The sequence below is a fragment of the mitochondrial genome of Pyrus communis, assembly GCF_041283825.1.
Source record: "Pyrus communis mitochondrion, complete genome".
NCBI lineage: Eukaryota > Viridiplantae > Streptophyta > Magnoliopsida > Rosales > Rosaceae > Pyrus > Pyrus communis.
Genome location: NC_065229.1, coordinates 2,501 through 29,658, shown reverse-complemented (window position 1 = coordinate 29,658; position 27,158 = coordinate 2,501). Strand labels below are relative to the sequence as shown.

Below are 27,158 nucleotides of genomic sequence, written 5' to 3'. Positions count from 1 at the left end.
GTACGGCCTATACATGATTGGGCCATGACGGTTTTGGCAAGGTTAAAAATGGATGGTACCTATAACCAGACCCAACCGTTGGAGTACCTTATAGGAAAGAAAAAATGATTTTCTTTTGATCTCAAGGCTGCTACCGATTCCTTACCAGTTATCCTGACGTCCTGTATGATTGCAGGGTTGTTCGGAAATCCCTTTGCAACTTCCTGGACGTTCATACTTTGTTCTGTAGTCTTTCAATTACCATATTTAGATAAAAAAGGCTATAGGTCATCGGTTGTGACGTTCACGAAGGTAGTTTACTTACTTAGTGCTTGCGCTAAGGGCTAGGGTTGCTTTCTCTGTTGGTTGAATTGGCCACTAGGTGGAATCAGACCTTCGGCTCTCGATTGCTGCTGGATTACCTATGTCGCTTGCGTTAAGCTTTCTTCGCTTTCAGTTCTCGGAGATGCACAGGTCGTGGATTCCAAAGCCTAACAAGCCAGGCCCTATAACACCATGCAAGAAGGACCTCATTGTCATGGAAGCCCTTTCCTTACTCCTCAATATAGTCTATGAGGACGTCCTTCTGACCCACTCTCATGGCTTTAGGAAGGGGAGAGGACCCATTACCTTCTTCGCGCATGTTGATAGTTGGGGGACAGTAGATCGATTTTTCAAAGCAGACATTGTTGGTTGTTTTGATAACATTGATCACACTCTTCTAAATAGAAGAATTGGTTTAGATATGGGTGAGAGCAGTGAGGGCTTTTGTAACTCAATTTTTCAGCTTTCTAAAAAACGGAAATAAGAGATAAAGAAGGTAAGACTTATGGCTCCTGTATAAAAGGGCAGCCCGTTGTATCCCGTCTTAATGAACAGCTTTCTTCACCAACTTGATGTGAAGGTGCAAGACTTTATGAGTAAAGAAGCGAGAATTAGGTATGTGCGCTACGCTGACGATATACTTTTTGCTATTAAGGAAGGAGCCAACTCAGAAACGGTAAGCCAAGGGTTCAAGCAATTCTTTAATGAGGTCTTGACTGAGCTCAAACTGGAAGCAACTAGTTTTGAGCTCGTTCGAGGAATAAGCAAGCCATGCTCTACCTTAGTTCTCGGAGTCCTAATATACGTCCGGACAGAAACTTGGAGTTAAGGGCAGCCATTAATAGGTTAAAAAACAAATTGTTTCAATCAATCGACAACGACATAAGGAAGATACAAGGCAAACGCGTAAAACACTTTGAGAGAGCGCTCCTTCCCCGAGTATTCCAGTATCTCGCTCTCTCAAAGTGTTGTTGCAATGCTAACGAGGTACTAGCTTTTCTACAGAATTCGTACATTCAAAAGTACAAGTTGTATCTTCAACTACATAAGAAGAAAAAGCCCAAGGGTAAAGGCGACACCGAAAACCTCCTCAACTTAAGAAGTATCAATACGCGTTTAAAGCATTTCCAACTATAATTGCGTAGGAAAGGAATTCATTGATTTCGAACAACAAAAAAAGGAGGTCCATGAGCACTAACTTTCTTCTCTTACCCTTTTTTTGGAAAGGAATGCTGCTATAAAGGAGGCGGAATTACAGTTCAGTTAAAGTATAATGGCAGGATATCCGCCGCTAACTAAATTCACACAATTTTCGTATAGAAACAACAGCACCAGTACGGCTTTTAGAGGGCCCTCTCCTCTCTTCTATTACTTGTTTGAGTTCCCCCGTCTCCCATCCTCTTTTCAAGTCCCACTCTTTTCCCGGTTAACAACGGCGGACCCTCTTAGTTATGTTAAATAGAGTCCCATCTAAGGGAACAGAACTTTTTAGTATCAAAAAGTCACATGGCAACCTATGCCCAAATCACATTCTTTTTTATTTAAGTTATCTTCTTTTATAGTCTTTTCTTTATTGGCTTCATCCCGTCCGTCCCATTACATCTAGTGCGTGTCATACTTTTTGGGTATAAGCCCTTAGCGCAAGCACTAAGCAAGTAAACTACCTTTTTCGCTAAACCAACAAGGCATTCCATTGAATGAAGCCCACTTCCCTCCTAGAATAGAAAGCCGCTTTCGGGGGAGAACTCTTGCTCACAGGCTCCCTGAAACCAAGAGACGAGACAGAAGATGCATAAGATGCAGAGGATACTATGGATTCAGAGTGAGCCTCTATCCTAGAGAAGAGAGCACCTTCAACCGACAAAGCACTTATTTCCCGCTCTTCCTGCTTGGCCAAGATGTGTTAAACGGAGCCTTCTTTAAAAATGTCTCTAAAGGTGGATAATGGGACTACAGGTCTGCTGCTTTTACTTTTTCTTTTTAGGAGAATCAAAAAATGTCGGCGAAAAGTAAAAGGCGGAGAATCCCTCGAAAAAAAGGCGGCAAATCGCGCAGAAGCTCTTTATTACTTTTTGCTGCGCTTGAACTGCAAGAAGAATCCAGGGATATTGTGTACCTAAATTCCACTTAAGGACCAAGACAAGCGGAGCCCAGATCCTGTTGAGGCAGAGTAAGAGGTAGTTTAATTGCTCGACCATAGGGAGACGTAGTAAAATTGCTTACTTAGTGCTTGCACTAAGGAATGATTCGCGATTCCCAGATAGCAATAGCAATGCGGCTAAAGCGATGCTAAGCGCACAGACAGAGAAAAAAAGGGATTGATTTCGAACGGGATTCCCCAATTGCAATGGATTCGCGAGCAGAGCCAAGGAACTGATGTGTAGCATCGGGGCCGCGGGATCAAGCTTCGGGCTAGCTTAAGAGTGGTCGAGCTTGTTCTCACCCTATGAGAGAAGGATCGGGATTAGCTCATTCACTCCTAAACTCATTCAGCGTCTGGGGACGGATAAGAATTACAGAGGGGCGAGATACTTTCTATACTGGTTGTCGAAAAAAGAAGGAAAATCCTATCCCTGTAGGAGTGCTTGAAAGGATATTACTATGTGGTTGTCAAGCTCGTATCTCAGAGTAGAGGGTAACGAAGTCGCTCGACTGAAAGGAGAGGGTAACGAGACGGAAGATGTGATAGTTCGGGGTGTCAACTAGAGCAAGCTATCCCGCATGGAACGAGAAACTCACGCCCAGTAGAGCTATATGCGTTCAGAGCTGCAGCTTGCATAGAGCCGGTCTCCCATGAGCGTAAGATCCTATCGTCTATAGACATGACTCCACTTTAGAGGAAATAACATAGGGACAGACAAGCTCTTAGGGTAGGGTTAAAACTACTGAAATAGCCTGATCGTTATGTCTAAACTTCTTCCAGATTGAATGAGTTAATGAGATAATCCTTCTATGTCTCACACGGCAGATAACTCAGTTAGATAAAGGTAGTTTACTTGCTTAGTGCGAAACCCTGCCTGTCCCATGATAGAACGAATTGGGCAACCTTAGCAGCTTCTTCTTGTTTAGCGAGGAAAGCCTGTTACGAGTAAGTGGAGGGGCGCAGAAATAGCTAGAACTGAATGCGGAAAGTATGGGAAAACATCTCGTAATGTATTTAACCAGAAAATAGATTATGCTCCTGCGAAAGTATCTACTCGTTACGGAATCTTAGGTGTCAAAGTGTGGATTTCATATAAAAAAAAAAGGGACGTGCTATATCCGAAACGGACGAAATATAGTAAATATCGTAAAGGCAGATGTAGTAAGGGTTGCAAACCGGACGGTACACAACTTGGTTTTGGGAGATATGGCACTAAAAGTTGTAGAGCTGGTCGTCTTTCATATCGAGCCATTGAAGCAGCGCGTCGGGCTACAATCGGACAATTCCATCGTGCTATGAGCCGAAGAAATAGTAAGATATGGGTAAGAGTTCTCGCAGATCTCCCTATTACCGGGAAACCTACAGAAGTAAGAATGGGAAGGGGAAAAGGAAATCCTACGGGTTGGATCGCTCGTGTGTCCACGGGACAAATCCCATTTGAAATGGATGGTGTGAGTTTGTCAAATGCTCGACAAGCCGCTACATTAGCGGCGCATAAACCATGTTCGTCAACCAAGTTTGTTCAGTGGTCGTAACGTAATTGGTTAGCGGGGAAAACCGGGCCGGGATTCAAAAGAATTAGGCGAAGTGTTTGTTCCTGAACGACGGAAGTGGAAAGACACTAAGGGAGAGGGATATATTCCTTGATTTTAGTAATCGCCGAGATTGTACGACGAACCCTTTTGTTCCAGGTGTACGACCCTGATACGTTACGGTTTTGATCCGCCGGCCCGGTTTATAAAGTGATAGTAGTAAGAATAAATAAGAAAGATAAAAGCTCAGATTCAGGAAAGGAGGCTTTATGGGAGAAAGGAAGAAAAGTATGTATGTATCTGGGGGGTGGGGGTGGAAGGAATTGGCAGAATTCTTTTAGGTCCCAATGAGGGGGGACCGGGTCATGCGACGGATGCAAGCTAGACTTTTAAGTAAAAAATCCAAGATTTCATAGAAGAAGGAAAAATCGACGTGGTGGATGAACAGGAAGCTCCTAAGAACCCCAACGATAAAATGGGAGTTTTTAAGAACCCGCTCCCTAGTCACGCTCTGGTCTCAACATGCTGGGCCGAGGAAGTGTCCGATTTCCAACAGCCCCCTACCATCACTACAATTAAAGCTATTAATACTCTCTGGCTTTGTGAGGAAGATCCCTCCCACTGGATCATCATGACCCCTACGTTCCGGCTTTTCAAAAGGCGATCCGGAAGAAGAATTCAAAAAAGGGATAAGGCTGCAAGAAAGAACCTAGAGAGGAAGTTCCGCCGAAACGAAAGAAGAAGAGGAAATGCCGCTCAAAGGAGAAATGCTGCCGGAAGAAGAGGAAATAAGACTCGAGTCTCTGGAAATGTTTCAAGAGGGAGTTCCATGGGAAGAGGAAAATTCAGAAAAAGAGAAAGAAAAGAAGAAGATTGAATGGATTATCCCGAACCCGCCTCCGCCGCCGTCGCACGAACCATTTATGATGACCGCGTCTGGGTGGATTGTGGTGCTACCATTCCTTTAGGATACCGTTCGGCTTCAGTAAAAATTCTTCCCCTTTAGTTTTTATAGATATTGAGTTTGTACGGTAACTCAACTTTGAGTATGGAATTTACTTTGTTGGTTGAGTGGAGTTACGGTAGTTCAATCTATAAAGGAAGGACTGGAAAGGCAGACTCGATCCTTTCAGTCTCGAGGGATGGCTATTCCTGTTCTGACTGGCCGGGACTCAAACTCAAGGACCTGTTCTAAGGCTGGGAATTGAGCTCTTCAATGGCCTCCCTATGGCTGTTTTGAAGGTTCCTTTCCCCAGACCCCGGGGGGAGGAGCTGTAGAGAAGGCAACCGCCCTCGCCCGAGGGTAAAGAGCATCAATAGTGAGTTCTCTACTATATAAAGAGCTATAAAGAATCTAGAAGGGTCTTTTAAGAAGCCTTAAGGATAAAGAAAAAGAGAAGTAATAGGAGTCTAATAAGGATAGCTACGATAGAAGAGTTCCGACCAGAGATACAGTAACGAAGGAAACAAACTAGTTGTTTTTAAGCGATCTCGATCTCGCTTCCGCTCCGGGCAGTGAAGAGAGAAGACGGAAACGGATTCTCTCTTGCTTTCGTTCCTCTATCCGTGGTAAGAGTGAATCCCTTTCGGTATCCTCACTTGATCTAACCTAAGAACTTGATCAAAATAAGACTTCGGACCGGAATAACTTTACTTTATCATTCCTCCCCCCTGTAATGTAAAGTGTTTTTTCTCCTCGCTTCGTTCCTTTACCTGCTCAACCAAGATTTCTCTTCCTGTAAGAACAGATGCTAGCACTAATAACAGCTAAGTTGTCCAATCTGCTCATTAAGAGAAATGAATGCAAGTAGGTAAACAACAGGGAGTCCCTGACTTCAAGACACATGGTGAAGAGCACCGGTCAAGCTCACACACAAGAGGGAAGGAACGAAAGATTGATTGATCTGCTGCTAGTGCTTGTTGTTAAAGCAGCTTTCTGTTTTCTCTTAATGTTACAAGGTTGATCTAAAAATCGTAAGTATAGTTACGGTTGTTTCCCCTATGAGTTGAGCTAGAAGCAGTTAACAAGATTCTCAAGTTACTGTTTTTAATTCAGGGTAAATGTTCAGTGGCTATCTTCTCGACTGTCTGCTTTACGGAACGAACTCAAGTGTGATTGAAGTAGCGAGGTTCTGAAAGAAAGGGGCTCCTCCCCACAAAAGCTCTACTGAGCTGGGCACAGAAAGACTGTCTGTCTACTCTAAACTTCAAGATCATGAGAGGGAGTTCCGTTCTCATTCATTCGACTAGACTGAGCGAGAGATTGAGTGTGAACAGCTTCCTATCAGACTACTAGTTCAGTCAATAATCCTCGTTACTAGGCTCGGGCCCAGGTTCTCTGAGTAGACGGGTAGGGGCTTGCTCCGCTCCGTAGTCGAACACTTGGTGCGACCGGATGCTAGTGCGCTTATCTCACTCAATCTTTCTGACGTCTGGGTGCGAGAAGCAAAGGTTATGAAATAAAGGCACCGAAGGTGTGCAAGGTAGAAGGAAAGGTAAGACGAGACATCTACCGAACATCACTTCCAAGCTTCACATTGGGGAGATAAAGTGGATTTGTTCAAGCGTACAATGAACATGTGAATGAACATAGAATATTAGCACATGAATTCTAGGTAACCGTCTACTCTTTCTGTCTAGAGGACAGAGCCCCGAGCGCTAACCTAAAGGCCTAAGTGGAGGCATTCCTCTGCTAGTCCTACTCGTGCTTTCGCTTGTCTTTCCGGCCTCACTTGATCGGGCTGTATTTCCTGACCTGACTGACCTCTCGGGTTACCACTGGACTGTGAGGGCTGCTTACAGCTCCAAACCAAAGAGGAATCCTTTGGCCTGCAAGCCGATGCTTTGACTGCATTGACCACTTGGTGGGGCTGCTGCTTACCGAAGCCTCTTTGCTGACTTTTTCAATCTGGTTAAGGTCGACGAAAGCCCTTTCTTGTGTCTGACCTTTCTCCGATATCTGAACCACCTAAGCCAAAGCCATCGTGAGAAACAGTGGTGAAGCTGGGTTCTGAATGAAAACAGAGCGAGCAGGGAAGAAGAAGGAAGGGGAAGGAAGTGACATACTTCATGTACCCGCTGTTGTCTCCATAAGCGCTGGTGCTCTAATACTAATTACTAATAGGCATTCGCGGACTAATCTTGTACGCCTTTTAGGTTGTTGCGCCTTATCCGCCTCTTTGAGGTAATTACCAGTCTTAGTTATAGCAGTAGGAATGTGATCTTTGCCTTATCCGGATCTATCTACACTGTCTCAGCTCGTGCAAAGCGGTAACTATCTGAAGGAAGGGTACGGAGTTGATCCTCGCACCGAACTCTAAGCGCTAGTTGAACCTTCTTCGGTCTCTTTCAGCGGCGGGGACTCTCTTAAAGATGGTATTCGTTGCGCTTTCCTCTGACAGTTATGCCCCAAATGAGGGGGGGCAACCGCAAGGAGAGGAGGCTGGCGGTCAACCTCTCGGGGGCATGGGGCCGGCATCACCCCTGTGCGGCCCTTGGTTAACTGTCTCGTTTCCTCCCGTCATATTCATTATCGTTCCGTCAAAGATCCCGAAAGCGGCTAGAAAAAAAACCAAAAGGAGCCATCCTTCACGGGCTAAGCCCCTACTCAACAGGACTTTTCTCCCAAGAGAGAACCCCATTTTCGAAAGTAGGGACTGAAAAAAATCCATTGAGCCGAGTTTCAGACAAAGAAGATAGAAAAGACTGGACACTGTTGCTACAAAGAGGAAAGGCATCGCAGCCTTTGGCCCTATCTTAAGAAGCGATCGAAATAACTCTTGCATGTTCACAGCAGTTAAGTAAATCAGCTTCCACCACCACAACCTCAGCGGTCATGATGACAACATCCCCCGCAATTCAACTTGAGGGTTACCGGTCAAGGTATATTAAGGATTGGGCGAATAGTAAAGCTCGAGAATGCCGCTACCCCGTTTTTATTTGATAGGGGGGAGTATTGGCAGGGGGTTAAAACCGCCCTGGATGAAGCGACCTCTCAGGGGGAGTATAACCGCCTACTGGATTTCGAAAATAGGGATCTCCGGATTCGGGAGCAGAGGCATTCGTGCTATTGCCTTTTCGAACAGGTGCTTTCTGAGCATCCGTCCTTGGCGGAAAGAGCCCCCTACGATCCTAAAGAAGTCTTTTTTGATTTCGTTTCCGAGGCGCGGAACGGGCTGGACGCCCATCAGGAGTGGAGCCCTCGGGAAAAGGACTTCCGAGAACTAGAATTTTTAAGTGGACTTCAAAAAGGCCTCCGAGAAAGGGGCGCCAACTCACTAGTTTTAGCTCGGATTCTGCGGCTATAATAACATCATAGCCGATCCAATTCAATAGCTTAGGTTCGATCCACTAGCAGACAAAGAATTATGTAAGAAAGAGAGGCGTGATGTATCGGGCAGTCTCCCAGCATCAATTGCAAGTGATATGTGTGTGCCCCCCGTTGTTGAAGTCTCTTGCGGGTATTGTTTGATCTCTGGCTGTGACTCCTTCTTTCTCCCACGCTTTCCGTTGGTCAACAACCAACCACAACTCACTATAATTCTTCAAAAATCCTACAGGCTTGACGGAGTTAAGCTGTCTGGAGGGAATTTTTTTGTATCAATCTATATCTATATGTTTAGACGAATCCTTTCGTTTGATGAACCCTATCTTCAATCAAGTTCCAGCGACAATATCGCTTTTCTTGAGTCCCTTTTGAATGATTTGACCATAAGCGGAGTACAAGGTGAAGCCTATACAGAGGCTCTGGAGCTAGCGGGGCTGGTCCCCAGCCCACTTGAGCAATTTGCCATTCTCCCATTGATTCCTATGAATATAGGAAACTTGTATTTCTCATTCACAAATCCTTCTTTGTTTATGCTGCTAACTCTCAGTTTGGTCCTACTTCTGGTTCATTTTGTTACTAAAAACGGAGGAGGAAACTCAGTACCAAATGCTTGGCAATCCTCGGTAGAGCTTATTTATGATTTCGTGCTGAACCTGGTAAACGAACAAATAGGTGGTCTTTCCGGAAATGTTAAACAAAAGTTTTTCCCTCGCATCTCGGTCACTTTTACTTTTTTGTTATTTCGTAATCCCCAGGGTATGATACCTTATAGCTTCACAGTTACAAGTCATTTTCTCATTACTTTGGGTCTCTCATTTTCTATTTTTATTGGCATTACTATAGTGGCATTTCAAAGAAATGGGCTTCATTTTTTAAGCTTCTCCTTACCCGCAGGAGTCCCACTGCCGTTAGCACCCTTTTTAGTACTCCTTGAGCTAATTCCTCATTGTTTTCGCGCATTAAGCTCAGGAATACGTTTATTTGCTAATATGATGGCCGGTCATAGTTCAGTAAAGATTTTAAGTGGGTTCGCTTGGACTATGCTATGTATGAATGATCTTTTATTTTTTATAGGAGATCCTGGTCCTTTATTTATAGTTCTTGCATTAACCGGTCCGGAATTAGGTGTAGCTATATCACAAGCTCATGTTTCTACGATCTCAATCTGTATTTACTTGAATGATGCTACAAATCTCCATCAAAGCGGTTATTTATTTATAATTGAACAAAAGCGAGGTTCTGAAAGAAAGAAGGTCCATTTTTCCACGTAGTTCGTCGGTCAAACCAACGATTCTCTTCTCAAAGTAATAGAGAGATCTTTTTCTAGTTAGACTTCTATCAATGCAATGAAAGAACCATCCCTTCCTATTTGTTTGTCCTGTCAGATAGAAAAAAAGAAATTTTAAGCCCTTCTTTACCACTTTAGGGGGTGGGGGTGAAGGGGGGTTTACATACAACCGAGGCAAAGTGGTTTATGAATGAAGGGATCGAAGAGATTATGGCGGATCTTCCAAATGGGTCTCTTCTTTTTTTTATCATTCCCTTCGCTATAATTTTTTCTTTAATTAGAGTGGGGCGTATACCTCAATTAAATCTTGAGACGACTCCCACTCTAGTTTTGGATACACTAAGGGATCACATCAGTTTTCAGCTAGAAACTTTATTACAGCTGTTTTATGGCGAAGAGTTTCGATTGCCCGAGGAATTAGGCATCGAAACCATTGGGGAGCATATCTACGGAGGTATTAACGACTTAACAACCTTACAAGAAATCCTCCTGGATCTATTAAATCAGGGGATACAAAGCCCCCATTTTCACCAAGCCATCCATTTGGTTATTCAGCATGGGGTGTAATCCCTATGTTCATTATTATATCCGTAAGCAACTTAGTGCAACATGGCAAATTTCATCGAAAGGAATCAGCAAAGAAAAGAAAAAGTCGATACAGGTCATTTGAAAAGCAAGAAAGTAGCACACTAGTAAAGGCACTCGATTAGCCGGCAAAAGCCCTCTCCTTAATGATGTTCTTAGCTTTTTAAAAAGGAATTTTTAGAGGTTGGATCAATAGCAATAGTAGACACGCCCAGATCCTTTGCGCTTGAACGTGGTGAGGAAGGAAGATGCCCACTCCTGTTTTTGCGGCGTAACGACTGGTGCGAGTCACACATACTACCTACGAGTCTCATTCTCTCGCATTCGTCCTTACCTGTGTTCTATTCTATTGATCCAGTTTAGGCAGCTTTCAGTCTCTATAAACAAAATGGAATATCTTTTCCACAAGGTTTAGAATCCTAAATGCCATCTTTGGCTGTTCTGGCTGTGAACGAATTCCCTATTTCGTAATAGAAAGGGACTTATTCAACATATGGCTATGAATCAATACCCGGATAAGCCCTTTAAAGCTGTGAGGTATTAAGGGCAATGCTAGTATGGGACTTCTTATCCCTATTGGAGAGAAAAGAATAGGCAAGCTGCTTGGGGCTCCCTGGGTTTGCTAGATTGGACACAGATATTATACCGTGGGGCACGAAATCCTTATTCCTTATCATTAATAGCCTAAAATGTTATTAGCTTATTCAATTCCCTAGGAATTAGTCATAGCGGGCATATCTCCATCTCCTAGTTATAGTTCGAGGAGAAAGGAAGAAGGAGCAGCTATTGAAAAAAGGAAAATATCATCCCAAGAGTGCGAAAGACGGCTATTCATCAGGCAAGGAGCGCTTCCTCTAGAGAATCTGGAATATGTCCGAACGGATTTCCCCGATACCGGAGCAGCTAAAGTAAGTAAAACTCTCCGAGGAGGTTTAATCAATAGGAATAGGCAGATAATGCCCAATAGGGTCTTTGGCCGTTTTATCATCTATAGAATAAGCTGTTTTCGAATAAGCTGGAATCGGTTGTTCAAAAAGGGATTGCACTCAGGCTGGATCACTGACTGGATGTCCGAGGGTAAGGTAAGCGTGTGGAATAAAGATAAAAGGCTTTTCGCTTAATGTTATTTGCTGCTGCCGCATAAGATGAATGGGAAGCTAATTAAGCTATTATTCTTTCCTTTCCGCGACATGAAAGCTAAGATGTGAGTCTTGCAGCTATTATCTTTTTTAGTGCAAGTTCCGCTTAAGAATCTTATTGACAAGTCTTCTTCCAGCGGATGAAGTCAGGATAACAGCTATTTGACATGAAGTACAGCATTGCGATAAAGTCTATATAGAATAGAAAGAAAACCTTTGGGGCGAAGAAAGAATGAAGCGACTGAGTCTGCTCCTGATTCTAGCGAAAGTTCCTCGAGGATAGGAAAACTTCCCCGAAGGCAAGGCGGGAAGGTGAGCCTACTAAAGGGAAAGGAGGCGCTGAGGCGACAACCCCATAAAGGAAGGGCACCGCTCAAACTGTCTAAGGCTTAGCGATTAGAGAAGCGAAGCAGGCTTACTGAGAGAAAGATATAAATAGAAAGGCAAAGAGATAGGCAAGCGATAAAGCGCATAGCAGCACATAAAAACAAAGACCTTCACGCGACGACCACGCCCGACGGGAGATGGGTGTGTGTTTGCAAGGTAACAGGCTATGACACCGATCAAGCTTAAGAATTTGTGCTGGAGGGCGGAGGCTGTAGTTCCAACTCCAACGTCTGAAGAAAGATTCGAAAATACAGACGCAGACGCCTAACCAAGAGATTCTGTTTCCCCCGAACTAACGGATTCAATTTATCTAGAATATTAAGCGACGAGGCCAGAGGATTCCGCATCTAAAGACAAAGACACAGAATATGACGGTGGGTTACGGTCAATAGTTTTTAAAAATCTTAAGACTTAATATTAGTAGAAAGAATAAAGCCCCGTGCTTTGTCACAGGGCCGAGAAGGAAGAACAATACGACAGAACAATCCCCTTACCAAAGAAGCGCTAGCGTATAGCGCGCTGCGAGGATTGCGCTTGCTGCAAAGGAAAGGTAACCTATCGTCTCATACTAAGACCTAGCCTAGCCACCGCCTTCTCTTATCTTCCCTTTCGACGTAGCTTTCGAAGCAGGACGAGAAGGGGTAAAAATCGGGAAAAAAACACATAGGATGCTTGAATGCTTTTGTTGAGCCGAATGTGGGATTGATCCATTCTATTCGCTAATTCGGCCATTTAACAAAGAAAGACGGACTATCCTGCTTTCACTGATAGCTATTGCGAATCAAAAGAGAGGAAACCCTTGTTCACTCAGAGTTCTTTCTGAAACAGAATCGAATTACCCTACTCACCTAACCCACCAAGACCGGATAAGCAGCTAACAAGAGGCTAGCAGCCCTTATCAATAGCAGCGGAGTCACGAAAATACCCCTTTTAAAGCGCGGATTCACTAGCAGTCTTCCAATTCGACTGAATAAGTCTTTTTGTGGTTAAGCTGGGGCCAGGGTCAAAAGTTTTTCCATCTCCGGGGATCAGATCAGGCAGAGCCTCTACGCTTTCTTCCTTTGCTAAAGCTACCGGGTCTTCATTTTTTAAAAATGCATTTACCTTTCTCCCCTGGGAGGAGAACCTGAATCTAGCGAGGGTGTCCTCGTAAAGTAATGAAGTTCAGTATCCATATTATAATACCGAGTGCCAGAAGGCAGATGAGCTAATCGTAGCCCTCGTCTCGTAAGGCCAAGAGTTCTGCCATTCCTCTCTGTCAACTCGAAGTCTAAGGCAAGGAACTTTCTATATTAAAGAGGGTATTCCAGGCCAGGCACCTTTCCTCATTTAAAAGCGCAATCACAACTGTCGAAGCGAGTGCTCTACTATCTCCGCTACGATAAGATGGATGGGCTTCATCTAATAGCAAAAATAGTAAAATAAGATGACATAGAAGGAAAGCTGGAGGGGAGATTCATTTAATCAGTAGTTAAGATAGCCACACCCACGGACATCAGGAAGTTAATCAGTAGCTTTGAGACTGGAGCTAGTGGCATAGATTTACTTTTCATCTTTCGAGCCCAAGCCCCTTCATTCTAATAATAATGAAGCCGGTAGGCCCAATCCGCTTATCATTTCTCAGAACAGCGGCCTACCGCTGACTGACTTTATTTCCATAGGAGATCCGGTTGCTTTCCAATACGAGTGGCAAATGCGTGCACCTCTTTCAGAGCCTCTTTGAAAGCCTTGCTTGGGCCTTCCCTGATGCCCAGAGTCTTATCTCTGATGGTCTCATTGAGGATGTCATTCTCTTGTAGAGTAACAACACCTCTTCTCGCTGCAGGTTGGTCAATACCTGCAGCGAACACAAGGAACTGTTGTCCAGAGATCCCGCCCAAAAGAGTTATGGGTTTACCAAACTCTGTTTGGGTACCAAGTATTGGGACCTGGTAATCTAGACCCTTCTCTGCGACTAGATCATATAATCTCCATAGCTGTCCAAAACGGACTACTACTGGATCCTCTCGAGTTGCTTTCCAGCGACTAGAGACGATAGGCGCATTGAAGAATTCTTCGATCGAGACTGCCGGATCAATAGCCGTCGTCAAGTACCACTTGACGTACTTAAGCCATAGATTAATCTACCCACGCATCACAGTAATCTCAGACAGTACCTGCTGACACTCATCTTCATAGAGGTCAGTAGGCACTGTCTTAAGATCTGTAGGCTTATAAGCCTTCCGCAGGCGATCTATAAGAAAGCCTCGGAGATACGGATTAAGTGGACGACCGCGGCCAAGACGACAAATATCCTAATGGCTGACCTACAGCGAAATTCACTACAGGTCGGCCCTTGGCAAAAGGATATTATACAGGAACACCAGTATTCGGAGGACGCTCAATCTGGTTTGTAACCACATGAGGGTCCGATGGATGAACAGGTGACCTGCAGAACGGTACCTTAAATAACGATAAGGAGAGGATAGAGGTAACAAAACCTTCAACCTCCCTACCGAAAAGGACCGCTAAGACGTCTCCTTGTAGATATAAGGGCCACCTATCGTGGCAGATTTAAAATCATAAGATGAGACATGTTCCGCTCCAACCAAACGGTCCAAGGGTGAGACTTTATTATAAGTCCCATCCATGGGCAAAGTTGATAAAGCTTTCATTAACCAATCATGAAGAGGCTTTAGCAACCGTTGGTTGACGTAGTTGCCAATGGCAAATATCCGACGTTTACCAGCACCTGAATCGGTGGACTGGGCTAGTCTCCCGGGAGAGCCAAAGCTAGGGATTCCTTATGCCCTATTTTCTTCGACCTGGGATTGGCAAAGAGGGTAAGAATCCCTCATTGACCAAAGAGATATATCTCTATTTCCTGGGTCTAGGGCATATCGAATGAAAGGTGACCAGAGAGGGTAACCGAAACCTATAGGATATGCATCTATATCGTTAGATACAAAATGCAGTTCATAGGCAAGGAACCACTCTATTTCACTTTTTATATTGAGAAAGATCCCTTTCTTATCCTTTCGCGCTTGCCCTCTATCAGAAGGTATAGCCTTCCAAGTGGGTTCCCATGTAATCCCTTGACACATAGGGATGGTTAGCGCACTCTTCCAGTACCGCGAGATCAGTTTAGGGACATGACTCATGAAATCGTCAATAACAGATTCCATTTTGTCATAGTCCTTAAATGGTGATGTGATAGACCTTAGAATCGAGTGATCAACCTTCTTTGCAAGGCGGACAACTCGACACAAGGAAAAGTAATAAAAAGATATCTTTACTAACACATCAGCACGACCATCCCTTTTGAGGATTAATTTCCTGTGAAAGGATGGTATAATCCGCGGTAACCCAGAGCCGGTTAAGGAAACTGGCACAGGTAAGAATCCCTTAGGTTGAGGGACCCCTGCATACGCTTTCTGTAAGCAGACTGCTGCTTGTTTTAGATAAAGAGCAGCAAACAAACAAGGGTCCGGATTTCTTCCTAAGCCTTATCACCTGTTTGGCTACGAGGTGAGCTCCAATACATAGCTCCTTGGTCAGACCATCAGTCACAACTAGTTGGACCTTCTTAAGGATTCCAACTAGCAGTGCAAGATCTTCCAGAATCTTGTACCACTTGATGGTCCTCAAGGACAGAAGTTTTTCAAACAGACAACGAGTAGTAGTCATAAGAATTTTATATTATGGTTCCTACTCCAGGTGCGACCTGGGACAGTTATAGCATACGCCAACGTTTACTATAATCCGTTGGGCTAGCTTCCCCGTCACCGCCCATCCAAGATTATCCTCAAGGATTTCTCTTGGTGACACTACAAGTGTCAGTCTGAATAAACATTCTGCCTTGGGAACACCAAGACTCGCCTAAATGGCACCATGTTTCAGGTGTCGTGGGGGGGTACCTAAGCAACCTAACTAGGACTCCATGTGTCTTAGAGTAAGGTTAATCAAGACATATAAGCAGAGACCCTTCCGAAGAAAGGAAGCTGCATACCGTCGTGATCGCCTTCGGGCGACCTCATGACTGTAAAACAAGTTTGACAATCATTGGCCGCTAGGGTGGTCAAACCCTACACCAACAGGATTTCTCCTGTCGATGCCCCATCTTAATACTAGAAAGAGACTTTCAGCTTTCACTCTTGGGACTGTGACCATTTGCGCTTATTTAGTGTTCGTATTGCTTGGTCTCGGCTGTTACGTTCTTATAGATCAAGTCGGAGATTTTTCTTATAGTCTCTCGCTTGGCTTCTTCTCACGAATTGGATTCGAACCAATATCGACGCTACTTTCCCTTTAGTAGATCGTGAGGGGGGGTTCCACCCTACTGTCCAGGTAGAGTGGAATTAAGCTAGGCGCCCCTCCCACCTTTCGGTGAGATATTTTGCCTTAGCACCTGAGCAGAGCACGTCAGTCTTTCCAATCTACTCAGTCCAATTGCAAGACACAGATTCTCCCCCACACTCACCAGTAGACTAGCCAAGGAGGAGGGGGAGGGGGCGCCTCCTCGACAACGGGAGGTTGAACCACTTCATTTATGAAATCCGCTGCGCTGGACGAGGCTCCGTCGCACGCAGCTATCTCACAGAATAGCCCCATACCTATCACGAAAAAGAGAACTCTTTTTTTTCCTATAGTAGTTCCACCATAAACAATCCTTCGCAGGACTCGAGAAGTAAACAGCGAGTGAGGGATTCATTCCTTTTGATTCAATCGACCTTCGAAGAAGATTGAGATGGGGGGCTACCATTCTAGATTCGACCATAGACAAAAATTACATCCTACTATACTATAGGGGGCTTAAACTATTAGACATTAAAGGTTGGGGGTTAACTCACATCAAAAAAGAGGAGCGGCGAAGCAGAATTGTTTTGGGTTTTCCCTCGCCGCTACCGTATATCTCCGCGGTAAGATGCGATCCGAAAGGAACCGAATTCGAAACATTGGATATGCCAATGATTCGGGAGGGGGATTGGTTGTGCGTGCTGACCTCCCCCCTTTGCATTAGTTTCTGTCTTCTGCTTCTGTTGCTGTTGTTTGGGACGGTTACATGAGATCATCCGATCTCAATGTTGCGTGCGAAATGCATTTCATGATCCGCGTTGTACGAAATTTTTCTCCGTCGGGAACAGCTTTTTTCTTCCTATGTCCGAGACCTTGCTTTCCGCTATGCTATATAGGTGTGCTACAATCGCATTGCATGAGAGAGGGCATCGTAAGTAGCATGCGGAGGAGCTAAGATACGCCCCATCTTACTAATAATAATGAAGGGCTGAAGAAACACACTCTTTTTTTGGGTAGACCCTTCCCAGGCAGAACCAATTCCTTAGTGGCTCGCTAGCCGGCCATGGCTATCCTTTAGTTAGTGCTGGACCGCTTCACCGCTTCAAAAAGTATGTCTTCCTGTAGCCGCCATTTACTTGACTAACCAACCTGAGCTATCGTAAGGTAACCATAGGTTGACTGCCGAAGGGTCTCGGTTCTTACCAAGCGAAGCGATCTTTGGTTGCAGCGTGAAGGGGTCTCAAGCAAGTGCTCATTGGTGAAAAGACCGGCAGCAACGACGGATCTCTCTTATTCTTATTGGCAACAGCAACCGACCCCGAATCAATTAGGGTCCTTTTCTGCTGATTGACACTGATCGTTGCGCCGCTCGGCCGGCGCTTCTCCCCCTATCAGGTAAGGCGGTATCGATCGATTTCTCCGTCCCATTCATGGAGGGTACCCTGAGCCCTTACTCTACCATTATTATAGGGGTATGGGATGAAGGAGTCTCTATTGCGAATCATATAGCAATTTAGCTGTTACTGTACTGAACTTTTAGGTGAGGTGATAAGGGTTACCTTTGAATAGTTAAGATGGGCTGGAAGGACTCGTCCAGAGCAGAAATCGAATATACAGATGGAATGGTTCATCAACATGCCTTGGGAGCATGAGAGCGGGACCCTTTGGTAAACAAAGAATCCTTAATTGTATTGTAGGGCTAACCCACCCCCCCAAAAAAAGGATAGAGTCAAAGGTTCTTCCAATCTTTCGTATTTGGATATGACTAGAAATCTGTAACCTTTATCCCAATGGATGCAACCTAATTCAATTACCCTCCCACTGTAAACTATTCCTACCTAGAGATAGAACCTATGGGAGAAAGAATGGTTAATAGAAGGACTGCAACGGCTACTAGACCAAATTACCCCGAGACTGCTACGACATCGAAAGCAACTTCAACTCGCTCGAAGGCTTGAGGAGATGGTTAGACTTCTACTTAAATGATATGCGCTACGGTAAATTGTACTGTAAATGCCATCGAAGGAAACTGGCCTGGAAAAGAACTGGCTTTGACTTCCAAAGAGGTTGGGGTTAGACTCCTTTAGGGAGAATATATAGAACGTGAACGTTAGCTCGAAGGCAAGTCAAGAAGGAACGGAGAGTTTCAAATTCAAATAAAAACCTGGCATCCGACGATTATTTTATTTTATAGCAGACTTTCTTTTGTGCCAAAGGGAGTTAGAATGCGCTTTGGTTCACAGGTTGGGTGGTCTATCCCTATCTAGGTAGGCTTTTCGGCATTGATTAGGTACGAGCGAGAGTCTGATTAAGATTCTGCTGGAACTGCGCTCTCTATTAAGAGCAGAGAAGACTTCGAACTTCAGAGATAAAAAGAATAGTCTAGTGTGTAGTTCCTTTGTGCCCAGAGGACTTGAAAGAGCTTCGGATTCTAGTGATCCTCAATTCAAAGTCGTCATTCGCTTGACCGAGGGCTCGTTGGTCTTGGTTTATATTCCAGACATGACGAAAGAGGATGTTGTTGATCCACTCGCTTCAACTTAAAGAGAGCGCTTTCTCACCTGCCTCTTTCCCGGCTTCCCTATCTGATGATTAGGATGATGCCTGAACTGGAACTGGTTTCATCCCTACTAGTCACCGATGTTGGTGCCTTTTCATATCCTAATTCGTACTCACAAGCCCATGAAAGGGAAGGGAATCACGTTAGAGATAGCGAGAGCACAGAGACTTTTTGTGCTGGAGTTGGACTAAAAGGAGTAAGGATGGATATTAGGACTCAGAGCATAGCTTAAGGAAGGAAGCTGAGGGAGTTCTGTGGTGAAGGACTACGCGCTGCTAATTTCCATCTTTGCACAAGTGTCTGTTGATGATGGAATTCAGCCCAAAACATCCATGTCAGATCTAGCAAAGCTGAAACCTGTGACGGGAGCACCTTCTTGCTGCTGAGGATCATAATTGGCCGGAGGCGCAGCCTTGTTATAAGCGGGTCTGGGCGGAGCTTCCGCTGGGTTTTGCGGTTGCGATTGGGTAGGAGGTTTTTGAGTGGGTTGGGGCCCCCTGGATGGCTTGCTGATTCCGGGTGCTCCGTTGTCTCAGTGCATTCTGCTGTGCTTGAACCGCATTAATTGGATCCGGAGTGATGGTAACCTCTTGAATTGGCTGCTGGGTCCTTAGGGTATTCTTCGGCTTGCCTTCTCCCCCATTAGAACTGTTCCTGAGGAAAGTGATAGACCCGTCTTTTATACTCCTCTGCATGCGGGCAGCTCGTTCAAACAGTTGAGGGAATTTTCGGCAATCTCCTAGCACCATCGCTTCCTTGATGGGCCCATGCAGGTTATCGATAACCATCTGTACTGCATCTTCCTCTTATATGTTTCATTTTGCTTTAGCTGCTAAATTCCTCCATCGGTTAACAAAGGTAATGAATTCAAAACCGGGCTGAATTTTTTCATTCACCAAATCACAAAGATTGGGGGATGTTCCACCTGGTGGAACTACTGGCTGGTGAATCTGTCAATCACATCGTCAAAACTACGTAGAGCATCAAGGGGGAGAATAGAGTTCTACTTGAGTGCTTCCCCTTCTAATGACTTATGATAAAGGTGGAAAAATAACCCAGACTGGGAATCAAGGCCTCGGCAATCCCCACAGAAGGACAGCAAGTGATGATATGAAATACCATTGTATTTACTAAACTTCGGTCTCTTGAACCCTTCCGGCAGAGCTACATCTGGATGTCGGCAAAAATCCTTGAATCTCAGTTTCCTCCCGTATTGGTCTGCTCTACTGCAGCTTATATCATTGCCTCAATCTCCATCTTTCCGAGAGGCTTCTCCATGGGGACCACAGAGGGAGAGAGAGGACTCGGAGGACGCACGACGCACCAGGAAAAGCTTCGGATGTCTCTAGTCAACGTGAAGCTGGGCGTACAAAAACAAGTAAATAAAGGCAAAACACCTAGAAAACCGAACACCCCGAAAAAAAGGGGGAATTTGATCAAACAAAGTATGTGCAGTATGTGATCGGAGGAAGGAATAGAAAGACTCCTAGTAATCTTCAACAACAAGGACAAACACAAGGTACAGAGACAGAGAGAGAGGCGCGACAGCCGCAAGGCACTTTTGCTTTGCTTTGATTTGATTGTATGGGGAGATGGGCTTGCGTATTAGTTGGGTTTGCTTCTACCGAGGCAATGTTCAGGAAATTCGGTTTCTCTAAAAGAGCAACCGGCTTAACCGGCTGAGCACGAGGTCCCACATTGTCTCCATCAGCGGCTAGGAAAAAGTCTTTGACTCTTCTTCTAGTTAACCACTGCTTTAGACTATTCCTACTATTCATAGTTCTCAATCTTACTTTTCTCGTCCAAGTCTTATATAGTATTGTCTTAAATAGTAAGTATATAAAGAAAGAATAAAGTAAAGCTTTCCTAAAGGGAAAGGAGTGAATGATTTGAATACTTCTTCCTCTTTCCCCTCTTCTCAAGCTCTTACTGGCGCAGATAAAGTCTTTCTTACGGCCAGACGACTTAAACACAGCGCTCTGATCTCCGACCTCCAAGGACCCAAGCAAAGGATTGACTTCGCTAACCTCAGCTTAACCGAAGTCAATATTCTAACAGAACTGGAAAGGGCATACCTTGAATACAGATCAAGATTCACTCATGCACTCTGGAACTGACTTAGGAAAGCTAGCCTTAGCCCAAAAATAAAGGAAGGCAGCCGAAAGCCCTACAAAGAATATCGCTTATGAACAGGCCCAGGGGTTGTCAGTTGAGAAGGAAGTCTTTATTGAATTGATCATAGAAAAAAAAGGATAGAAATTGAATCGTAAGTCGGAAGATCAGATGAGCGGAGAATCGGGTTCTGCTAAGCAGAAAAGCCTTCTCTAACGGGTCGATTCGAAATTGGAATGGAGTTTGAGGCTAGTGGAGCAAGCATGAATAAGAAAAGGAAAAAGCCAAAATGAGTGGAAAGAAATTCAAAGCTAAGCCACCACCACCGAATAGAACCGACGAGTAATATCCTGTCCTTCCCTACCTACTGTATTCAAGCGAACAAGTGTGTTAAGCGAATCACTTTCCGCCAGTGGTACGCACTACATGAAATCAATGCCCAGACCACTATGTGCGTAATCTATATATCTATCCTTATTGATTTCTTTCGCCTATGGAGTGTTAGGGTATTGCGAAGCTTCTCACTGGAATAGACTCGAGATTAAGCACAAGAGACGCTTGGGCCTATCACAGACAGGCTCGCAAGCTTAACACGATGAGAAGGTTCCCCACTTAACCCGAGTTTTCGGGTAGAGTAGTGGTCGCCATGCGCCCATCGGTTATAGCCGCTCGCTAGTTGGGGGCAGGAGACAGCCTTTAAGAGAAAGAAGGTCTACTGGCCCGGTACGGTGTGGTTTTGTTGGATTTCTCCGTCCGCGTACTTTCACTGGCCCTTTGAATCGATCCTGAAAGACTCCCCCATAAAGAGAAGGTTATCCGCTTATCCGCTGTTTAAGCTCGAAATCTGAACTTTCACAACCACCAACAGGAAGACAAGTCAGTCAGTATGGGATCAAAAAAAGTCTTTTTCTGGTCAAGTTCCAGCTCTAGATAGGGAAGGACGACGAAAAGCACGAGTTTACTTTGAGGTAAAAAAGCCGACGGTGCCTAATCTCCTCGGATATCATCGGTCATCGTTCTCATCGATGCGATGACCAGACATGTCACACCATCCCTCGCTGCCCTAACTCACCAATCCCTAGCATCTGCCTAAGTGGTATCCTATCACGGAGGCTAGTAAGTAGGCTTTTCTCATATTTGTCACTCTCCACCCAGTATATCCTCCGATGGAAGGGGTACTATCCAATTGTCAGTAGCTTGATTACTGTCTGGCCTTTATCCCTTGCTCATAAAAAACGGATATGGGAAAGGTTGGTGAAAGTGTAAACTAGTGACCTCGGAAGATAGGTGGGCCATATCCAGTCCAGAATGCATTAGACTAACTGCATTGGTACCGAAACATCTGATCAGGCCGTCTGGGGTATATGATATGACAGGTCGTTGTACTAATGATCGGTAGGTGGGACTGATACCTAACTCGGGTATCTATCCCTGTGGAGGGCCCCCATTCAATGATCAGATATGTCCATGGGATTAGGTATGAAATGGGCCATACCAACTTGTTGCTTGAACAAATCCTAGTGGTAGGGCTCCTCATATGGTTAGCCTCCCTGACCCGTAGCGTAGATTGTGGAATGGGATTGGGAATCTATTATAGTATTAACCGAATTTCGGAGGGGGTTCCAATTCATATCCGAGCGTTGGTGCACTTCCCATCTGTTCCCGGGCTTTGACGTAAGGCCTGTAGACCGAGCCTCATATCCCTGACTTCAGAGTCCTACGGTCTTCTTTCTTCTCCCTAATTCTCTGTGAGAACGAATCTTAACCCTTGGTCTTTTTCTTCCTCCTGACTCTCACTTGGAAGCAAGAGATGAAGACGTAAGCCTTCCTTATGATCGATCACCCTTTCCCGCTGGTCCAGTCAGTTTTTCTTTCTTCACTTCCTTCCGCTTAGCCGATAGTGGGCACTCTAATAATTTTTTAAGTAGGCATCTATGAAATCACTAGGGCTGCCTCTTTTCAGCTCTTTCTTAGGCTCTCTCGAGTGGGTTTGCACTCTGTTATGCTCTTAGTTTATCTTCTCTTGGCTTCTTTCTATGGATTAATCCTTGTTCTACGCTCATGCTCTTTCCATGAGGAAGACTTGCCCTTGATGATGGAACAACGGCTACCTCGGTCTCCTATAGCTAAACCATCCTAAAGAGCCAGCCAAAGGACCCGCATGCTCGGATCTTGTATCAGGATTAGCTTCTATAGGAATATATATATAATAGGGAGAAGCTCTTGCGGAAATATTGCCAGAAAGGCGGGTGGTGGGAAGGATAGACTATATATAGTAGATCCGACTTCCTCGACTGAAAGGTGAGCTACGGGGTCCAGGTTAGTTGATCTATTAAGAAGGTGAAAGAGCTTCCCTGGGCTTACAGCTCGTGAAGTGAGTCCGCTTTTTATAACCCTTAATGCCTTCTAACGCATTCTACTAATCTTCGACCACCCTACAGTTAACAACAAGGAGAAAGGCAAAGGCTTTGATTCCTGAACCTCCCATTGTGCCATCCTGCTCTCCAAACTACAAAGAGAAGACAGCTCCCATGCTTTCATAGACATCAAGAACAGCAGATAATATCCGCCTTAATCTTTATATAGGTTGCCCCTCTTCTTCTCTCCTAGCTATCAGAATAGGAATCGCTATTCGTGGAAGAAAACCGGACTCTCTCTTATGGATTTGTATGGCTTTGCCTGCCGCCTTTCACCCGCTTCTCTAAGGAAAAAGTCTAATGTCATGTTGATGCCATCAGAATCTAAAGGATTGATCGAAATAAGGGCCCGTAGGCAAAAAAGTCTTCCCTCGGCTCGGTAGCTAGTTTGGTGATGGCAATGAGCATCCTTCCCGCCGACCACTTATAAAGACTGTCTCTAGAGAAGCTCCAAAGCAGGATAAGAGAGCCAGTAACAAGCAGAACAAAGACGCGCCGCCACGCGGGCGGGCAGAGCTAAGGGAAGAGAACAGCTACTACAGCTGAGAATCGCCCTAACCTTAGCGAAAGCACTTGATTTCGCCCTTCCTTGATCAAAGACTTTCAAGCTCTCTTCTATAGGAAGGAATAACTATCGATGTAGGATCTCTTTCAAGTAAAGTACAATATCGACTTTCATTCCACTTTATCAAACTAGAGTAAGGTAGCGAAGTAAAATATGCATTAGAGAGTCGAATATGCAAGAAAGCCAATAGGCGCTCGTGATCTTCCTTGATTTCAGGAATGAGTAGATACTATACCTGTAACAACTCTCTTCAAATAGGCTTTCTTTGAAGGCGTAGGTGTCTTTTCATTTTAAAGTAGTCGGTGCTTTTCCATTTGATTTGCAATCCCCTTTTTCTAGTTATGCAGTTGATGATCGGATATGAAAGAACTAATCTACCTTCTATAAATAGAAAGTTGCTGCTTTCCTCTTATGAGGATTCACAGCTTGAGTAAGTAGGTAACCTAAGTCCAGTCTGATCTGAGGGAAGCAGTCCCAAGTCAGTAGCGAGTACACCACTCTGAGAGCCCAGAAACAAAGATCCCATCCCGTACCCGTAAAGCATAAGAAAAAAGTCTTTTCCTTTTTCAGAGAATGTGTAAGCACCCTAGAGTAGAGGGGGAGGCCCATTTCCTAGCCTAGTTTTAAGCAGAGCAGCACCATCCTAGTCCAGAGCAGTACCTCTCTCTATGGGCTCGAGGCAAGACAAGCAGCCCGCTTCGCTTCCTTCGTCTCATTACAGGGAAGGATAGGACCTCGGTCGGTTCCAAGGGTGAGGAAGAAGTGCCATCTGCTTAATCGGAAGAATCCGCTGAGACAAAAGCATTAGCAGAGGCTGAATCAGCTGCATCAGCAAGCGAATGCCTTTCTTAGAATGGTTCGGAAACCCAGTGAGAATCACCTTCTCACCCCGAATCCTAAGATCCAGGGAGGTTGGCTAGAAAGAGAATTTCCAAATCTAAAGAAGAGGCTGAAGCATCAGAATCCGCTGAAACAAAGGCTGAGAAAGCCAATAGCGGTTAAGCCACATCACGCTTTTCAGGGACCGATCAAAAGCCGTTTGTTTTTCGTTAAGAGACTTTTTTCTCTGATTCAAACTTAAATATTGGAGCTAGGGCTTAATTCTATGGGTAAGGTCAAGTTGATAAGCCGCCTACCTTCTTAATTAAGTTACATTACAGAGGGGCCTCCCTAACTCAAGTTGCTTGTGCCTGCTGTTACCTACCGTAGGACCTCCGTCCCCGAAGCGAAGAAAGAGGAGACCTTTTTCCTGTGTCGAAGGTTGGGTGTTAATTAAAATCACACTTTTTAATAATTTTTTTTTTCGGATGGACATAAAAGAAAAGGGTAAGATTTCCAAAAGCTATTTACGTAGGAGAATAAGTCATCGCTCGCGGCTTCCCGCTTTCAATTAGAGGGGCAGGGCATCTTTCTGTTGCCGGTTAGGTTAACCTCAAAAGTTCAATAGGGTAAGCTGCTCGCTCTAACCGAACTTTCGGGTATATATAAGTCCGACGAAAGACAACCCGCTTCTCAAAGGCGAGGTTCTGAAAGAAAGCAAGCGGTGCACTTAAATCTAAATAGGGTGGTATGGGTGAGAAAGATAAAGAGAAGATCTAGACAAAAGACCTACTCGATGGAATTAGCCAATGTGTGCTCCTAAAGTTAGAAAACGTCCCGGCAAGAGCTGTCAGAATTCATCCCAGAAGGTAAATTACTCTTTCTCTTGTGCCTGCATTCGCTATTCCTATTCCGCGAAAGCTTTTATGCCTAGCCCCAAAAAGGTGCTTCAGCTACGCTTTGGAATTGAGCTACCCAAGCAGACCAGCCCTTCCCGAGAAGAGCCAAAAGCGAAGGAGTTTCAGTAAGTAAGAATAAGATTAATGATTTGTGAAACATACTATTGGCAACATTAATCCGCCTAGCAAGAAAGAAGACTCTAGTTTCATCTCTGAATTACTTGATCAAGACGGTGCAATCGATTGAAGACTGAAGACCGGGCACTTAATGTCTAGATTGAGATCGAGATTAAGCTCCAAGTCATGTAGGTTCACGAGAAGGACGTTTGTTTTCTACCATAAACAGAGGAGTTCGGTTGCATTTACTAGGAGAAATCTTTCTCTCAATCGCTGGCAGTTGGACAAGGAAAGGCAAGAGCGAGCAGCCACACATGAACCGCGATGAACGATGTCATGATAGGCTTTCCATAACCATCTTTCCGGTAATCAAATCCTTCTTTCAGTCTCACAGGCCTCGATCAAGTACGCGTGCCACACCATTGACACTTGATTATAGCGAAACCTTGTGAATGGGTTTTCGTGCTATACACCACGTTGAGAAAGACCAACTTCCCTCTAGTCTGATGGATCGCTTTCTCTTGCGCATTAATGAATGGATCGAGGAATTGCGTATGAAAGGTTTATGGTCTATCTTATACTATCTAGTACGATCGATCAAGTCATTCAGTACAGTATCTTCGTCGGTGTAGGTCTCGGTCGTTGTAGTTGATATTGATTCTGATTAATTCGTTGTTATGATGTTCCAGTTTCCTTTCCTCTTTTGTTTGTACATCTTTCTCCCATGCATTTCGTTGGTCAACAACCAACCACAACTCACATCTTCCTGAATTGGGAGAGCAAGAACAAGTCTCTCTTCTTTTTTTTTGGGGGGGGCGGAGCAGTTAAAGAATGAACCAACCCAAATGATTGTTCTAGAATGGCTATTCCTCACAATTGTTCCTTGTGATGCAGCGGAACCATGGCAATTAGGATTTCAAGACGCAGCAACACCTATGATGCAAGGAATAATGGACTTACATCACGATATCTTTTTCTTCCTCATTCTGATTTTGGTTTTCGTATCACGGATCTTGGTTCGCGCTTTATGGCATTTCCACTATAAAAAAAATCCAATCCCGCAAAGGATTGTTCATGGAACTACTATCGAGATTCTTCGGACCATATTTCCTAGTATCATCCTGATGTTCATTGCTATACCATCATTTGCTCTGTTATACTCAATGGACGAGGTAGTAGTAGATCCAGCCATTACTATCAAAGCTATTGGACATCAATGGTATCGGACTTACGAGTATTCAGACTATAACAGTTCCGATGAACAGTCACTCACTTTTGACAGTTATACGATTCCAGAAGATGATCTAGAATTGGGTCAATCACGTTTATTAGAAGTGGACAATAGAGTGGTTGTACCGGACAAAACTCATATACGTATTATTGTAACACCTGCTGATGTACCTCATAGTTGGGCTGTACCTTCGTCAGGTGTCAAATGTGATGCTGTACCTGGTCGTTTAAATCAGATCTCTATTTCGGTACAGCGAGAGGGAGTTTACTATGGTCAGTGCAGTGAGATTTGTGGAACTAATCATGCCTTTACGCCTATCGTCGTAGAAGCTGTTCCTAGGAAAGATTATGGTTCTCGGGTAGTACCGGATAGGTCCCCCATGGCGGCGTCTCCTATGGAGCCTCGTCTCTCACCCTGGGACCTTATATCGGGGGCAAATCGCGAGCCCTCCCCCTTTTG

The 27,158-nt window shown here is 44.6% G+C and overlaps 2 protein-coding genes across 2 annotated transcripts; both read left to right on the top strand.

The window, feature by feature from the left end:
• The first annotated feature begins 3,573 nt into the window (after positions 1 to 3,573).
• Positions 3,574 to 3,981, top strand: rpl16 (ribosomal protein L16). The gene is given in 1 exon segment: positions 3,574 to 3,981. A coding segment is annotated over 1 exon segment (408 nt).
• Positions 3,982 to 8,592: 4,611 nt separating this feature from the next.
• On the top strand, positions 8,593 to 9,576 carry atp6 (ATP synthase F0 subunit 6). The gene has a single exon. The coding sequence runs from the start codon at positions 8,593 to 8,595 to the stop codon at positions 9,574 to 9,576; it is 984 nt and encodes a 327-aa protein (YP_010438232.1).
• Positions 9,577 to 27,158: the final 17,582 nt, after the last annotated feature.